This window comes from Salvelinus sp. IW2-2015, unplaced genomic scaffold (genome assembly GCF_002910315.2).
Source record: "Salvelinus sp. IW2-2015 unplaced genomic scaffold, ASM291031v2 Un_scaffold5110, whole genome shotgun sequence".
Taxonomy (NCBI): Eukaryota; Metazoa; Chordata; class Actinopteri; order Salmoniformes; family Salmonidae; genus Salvelinus; species Salvelinus sp. IW2-2015.
The window spans coordinates 9,505-15,363 of record NW_019946376.1 but is presented as its reverse complement, the minus strand read 5'-3'; the positions used below and the strand labels follow the sequence as shown (position 1 = coordinate 15,363).

At 44.3% G+C, this 5,859-nt stretch overlaps 1 protein-coding gene across 1 annotated transcript in view; it reads right to left on the bottom strand.

Moving 5' to 3' along the window:
* The window catches only part of pigk (phosphatidylinositol glycan anchor biosynthesis, class K), a 30,406-nt gene that overhangs the window by 16,223 nt on the left and 8,324 nt on the right, over window positions 1–5,859 (bottom strand). The window contains 1 exon segment of the mRNA XM_070441892.1: window positions 2,773–2,908. Coding sequence (XP_070297993.1) covers window positions 2,773–2,908 — 136 coding nt within the window.

Genomic DNA, 5,859 nt, shown 5'->3' with positions numbered 1-5,859 from the left:
AGCTAACTTCCCCTGTTTAATGTAATGGTGAGAGGTTAGCATGTCTTGGGGGTATGATATTTATGCCTCTAACTTTCACACTCGTAATTTTTCAAGATTTATTCATGATTATCCAGAATCGGTTTTTTAGCTTCACAGTCCAAATAAATACAGTGCATTTGTAAAGTATTCAGACCCCTTGACTTTCCACATTTTGTCACATTACATGTCGGTGTCGTGGTAACACTAAGTTTAGTAGCCAATCACCATATAGGTTCAAAGAAGAAAAAGCCTGGAAGGAGGAGAGATGACTAGAAACGATTCGGTTGACCGTTTTATGTGTGGATTAATTGTCGGAGTAGAGGACTTTGTGCATTTCAGGTAAAATAACAACTCAATGTTAATATCCCAGGACAAATTAGCTAGCAACAGCAAGCTAGCTAAATAGGACAGAGCTACTTATGTTCCCACGTCCTTTATCCCTGGAGATGTGTGTGTGTGTGTGTGTGTGTGTGTGTTAAACCTCCTCATGAAAGCACCGCGGGCCAGAAGGTGACAAAGTCACGGTGATGCTAATTAGACAGATCAAGACTGTAGTGGGTGAATGTGGGATCAGGCATTAGCCAGGCTGTAGTGGGTGAAGTGTAATCAGGGCATTAGCCAGCTGTAGTGGCGTTGAATGTGTGATCGGGAGAGGCATTAGCCAGGCTGTGTGGTGAAATTGTGGATCAGGCATAGCCAGGCTTTAGTGGGAGTGAATGTGGTGTAATCAGGGCATTAGCCAGGTTCTGTAGTGGGTGAATGGGGATTCAGGGGCATTAGCCAGGCTGGAGTGGTGTGAATGTGTGTAACTCAGGCATTAGCCAGGCTGTGTAGTGGGCTGATGTGTGTAATCAGGGCTTAGCCAGCTGTTAGTGGCGTGAATGTTGTGATCAGGGCATTAGCCAGCTGTAGTGGTGTGAATGTGTGTAAATCGGGGCATTAGCCAGGCTGAGTGGGTGAATTGTGTGTAATCCAGGCATTAGCCAGGCTGTAGTGGTGTTGAATGTGTGGATCAGGCATTTTAGCCAGGCGTTAGTGGGTGAATGTGTGTATCAGGGCATTAGCCAGGCTGTTGTAGTGTGTGAATGTGTGTAATCGGGCATAGGCCAGGCTGTAGTGGCTGTGAATGGTGTGGATCAGGGCATAGCCCAGGCTGTAGTTGGCTGATTGTGTAAATCAGGGCATTAGCCAGGCTGTAGTGGGTGAATTGTGTTAGGTCTACTACACCTGTTGTATTCAGCATTTCACTGTGAGGTCTACTACACCCTTCTGTCTGAACAGCGTATTAGCCTGTCCACTTTGTTCAGATGTTGAAATCAAGTAGCCCACCTCATCTCTCTGAATAACAAGTTGCCACATATACATATATATATAGTGTTTTATGTTTATTGCACATTTATAAAAACAGAAATGCTCCTAGCGGTATACAGTGCGTGACGAACTGAGCACAATCAATTCCAGAATCAATTGTTATTGATACTCCTGTTTTAGCAGCTCTGGATGCATTTTGAAGAGTTGAGACATAAAAACTAACTCTATTACAGTAAAATAACGTCTGTGTGTTTTCGGTGTCCAGACGACCCATTCTGTTGGACCAAAGAACAAATGCAAACAGCGAGTTGAAACCGCTTGTCAGAGAGGAAGAAGTGATCTCTCATCGTTGTTGTCGTGAGTGGCAGGGGGAGGGGCTTAAGGCTGTAATCGCTGCCAAAGGTGCTTCAACAAAGTACTGAGTAAAGGGTCTGAACACTTATGTAATATAAAAAAATAAATAGCAAACATTTATAAAAACCTGTTTTCACTTTGTAATTATGGGGTATTGTGATGTCATTGTGGTGTATTGTGATGTCACTGTGGGGTATTGTGATGTCACTGTGGGGTATTGTGATGTCATTGTGGGGTATTGTGATGTCATTGTGGGGTATTGTTTGTAGATTGATGAGGGAAAAAACTATTTAATCCATTTTAGAATAAGTCTTTAACGTAACAAAATGTGGAAAAAGTCAAGGGGTCTGAATACTTCCCAAATGCTCTGTATACTGCTCTCTGGTGTAAATGGAAGGTGCACACAAAACAGAAGGAGACGAGACCAAATAGACAGCATGAGAACAAGTGGACAAACGCTCATAAAAGAACAGAAGGAAGAAAAAAAAATATTCTGCGATAGACATTTGGAATATCGCACAAAAAACATCCACTAGTTTGATTCAATGGGCTGTATTTTTGGGGTACAACATTTGTGCAGTTAAAAATAACAAATCCGAGAGGTGTATTCTACGATGTATACGTTGAGCTCCCAAGTTAAAACACNCCAAATAGACAGCATGAGAACAAGTGGACAAACGCTCATAAAAGAACAGAAGGAAGAAAAAAAAATATTCTGCGATAGACATTTGGAATATCGCACAAAAAACATCCACTAGTTTGATTCAATGGGCTGTATTTTTGGGGTACAACATTTGTGCAGTTAAAAATAACAAATCCGAGAGGTGTATTCTACGATGTATACGTTGAGCTCCCAAGTTAAAACACWCTCACCTCGTAACCACGGTAATCAACCTCCACGTCATCTCCGTACACGTTGAGCTCCCAAGTTAACACACACTCACCTCGTAACCACGGTAATCCACCTACACGTCATCTCCGTACACGTTGAGCTCCCAAGTTAAAACACACTCACCTCGTAACCACGGTAATCCCCCTCCACGTCATCTCCGTACACGTTGAGCTCCCAAGTTAAATCACACTCACCTCGTAACCACGGTAATCCACCTCCACGTCATCTCCGTACACGTTGAGCTCCATGTTCTTGTGACTGAACACCGTGGCCGGCTTCGGGTTTCTATGGTTACACGCCATGTCGTCGGCCAGCATCAAAACTATGTGACTGGAGAGAAGGTAGGGAGGGAGGAAGTAAAGAGAGAGGGAGGGACCAGTTATAACATGTCCATCTTTGACCCTGTGGTGGAGCGTCACTCTGTCAGACAGAGACAGACCCTGTGGTCCATAACTGGTACAGACTAGTGTTGCATGGTATACCGGTACTACAGTKACATCACGTTACCAAAACATCATGATACCAACATTTCAGAATACCGTTTCATATGATACAATCAACTACCGATCTAAAGAAACTGRTGGCGCCTGTTAGAAAATGTTTATACAATCAGTTGAATTTAAGCAACAYCCACTATTCTCTTGTATGCACCGGGCCAATAGTATCCTCTTCACGTYCATATRACATATGGCAGCTGTTATCAGTACACACCGCCTCACTCACATGTTCCCATACAGATCATTATGTAGTGTTGTCCCCTGACTGACATACAGATCATTATGTAGTGTTGTCCCCTGACTGACACAATGACATACAGATCATTATGTAGTGTTGTCCCCTGACTGACATACAGATCATTATGTAGTGTTGTCCCCTGACTGACATACAGATCATTATGTAGTGTTGTTGTCCCGTGACTGACATACAGATCAAGTTATGTAGTCGTCTGTTCCCTGGACTGACATACAGATGATTATGTAGTGTTGTCCTGACTGCCACAATGACCTACAGATATTACTGTAGGGTGTATGTCCCCCTGCAGTGAGGCATACAGAATATTTATGTAGTGTTGTCCCCTGACTGACACAATGACATACATGATCATTATGTAGTGTTGTCCCTGACTGACACAATGACCTACAGATCATTATGTAGTGTTGTCGCCTACCTGACATACAGACTTATGCTAGTGTTTTGTCCCCTAGAGAAGAGCATAGGCAGGCATTGATGTAAGTGCTTTGTTCCGTGACTGATCACAGGTATGACATACAGAGTCATTATGTAGTGTTGTCCTCTGTATGGGTGCACCAATTGGGATCATTACTGATCATTATGTAGTAGTTGCCCCTCGGACTAGACAATAGCAATCAGTATGTAGTGGTGTTGAGTCCGCCTGACTCGACATAAAGATCATTATGTAGTCAGTTGCTCCTTGACTGGACATACAGATCATTGGTGGTAGTGTTGTCCCCTGACTGACAATAGCAGATCATTATCCTAGTTGGTGTCTGACTGACACATGACAATACAGATCATTATTGTAGTGTGTTGTCCCCTGACTGAGTATGCAGATCATTATGTAGTTGTTTGTCCCTGACTGAATCACAGATGACATACAGATCATATGTAGTGTTTGTCCCTGACTGACACAATGGACATACATGATCAACTATATGTTAGTGGTTGTCCCCTGACTGACATACAGATACAATTATGTAGTGTTGTCCCCTGACTGACATATCAGATCATTAATGTAGTCGATTTCTGATCCCCTGACCTGACTATAACAGATCATTATGTTAGTGTTGTCCCCTACGTAGACACAATGGACATACAGATCATTATCAAGTGTTGTCCCCGACTGACAACAACTATACATTGAAATTATTTCATGAAATACAGATTAATGTCATGTGTTGCCCCCTTGACTGACTTACGGATATTGATGTAGCCAGCTACACAACACAGTCATATTTGTTGTCCCCTGCTGACATGACATACCAGTCATTCATTGTAGTGTTGTCGCCTCGACGACATACAGATCAATTATAGCCTGATGTGTTGTCCCCTGAGCTGACAAACAATCTCATTATATATAGTGGTTGTCCCACATGCACATCGACTTTGTCAGGATCCCTGACGATACAGAGTCATCTATGTAGTGTTGTCCCCGACTGACATACAGATCATTATGTAGTCCCGATGACATCGTTCATTGTTTGCCCCCTGACTGACATACAGATTCTATTATGAGTGTTTCCCCTCGACTGACATTAAGTTAAACTTCACTATCAGTTGGCATGTGAGTAAAGTTTGTGTGAATAGCGGTTGACAGGTGTTTTGGGGAGAACGTATAGAAAATGTTGAACAAGCGTCCGTGACGGGACAGGGCGAACAGAGATGCACGTAGGCCGCTAGCTCCCACCAAGTGGACGCCCACTTGACACCAACTCCCCCCCTCCTCCGTGGTATTGTGATACTTGGCACTGCGTATCTTTGGTAGTTGTTAGCTACTGTCTGGGATGCCAGTCTGTTTGACAATACATCAGACAGGGTAACAGTTAACTACTCTGTCTGGGATGCCCAGTCTTTGACACTACGGTACACAGACGACAGGGTAACAGTTAACTACTTCTGGGATGCCCAGTTGTTGACACTACGGTACACAGACAGGGTAACAGTTAACTACCTGTCTGGGATGACGCCAGGGTCGTTGGACAACTAGACGGTAACATCGGGCAGACAGGGTAAAGTTACTACCTGTCTGGGATAGCCTCAGTCTGTTGACACACGGTACCAAACAGACACAGGCGATCAGACAGTTTACTCCTTAGGTCCGGTTGATCTCTGGGGATGCCCTCGGTCTGTTGACAATACGGTACAACGACAGGGTGACACTATTACTACACTGGAATACACGTGAGCAGGAACTGCCAGTACAATTCTGTTGAACGCTACCAGCACAGTCACGCGTAGCGACTCAGACCACTAGACAGACAGGGTAAACCGTTAGCTACCTGTCCTGGGATGCCCAGTCTTGGTTGACACGTACTAGACCCAGCTCCAAGACTGACCCCATCTACCAGCCCTCACGCTTCTTCCAGGATCTGACCACTACAACAGCCCCGGAGGGCTCTCAGCGCGCCAGGAGGCAGAACTGCGTTGGCAGTTCATACACCAGCATCCTGTACTATAAGGGTATCCGTAGGGACATGAACTTCCTGTCCTGGAAGATGCTTACATACATGGAGGAGGGACCCAGGTGCCAGAGAACCTGATGT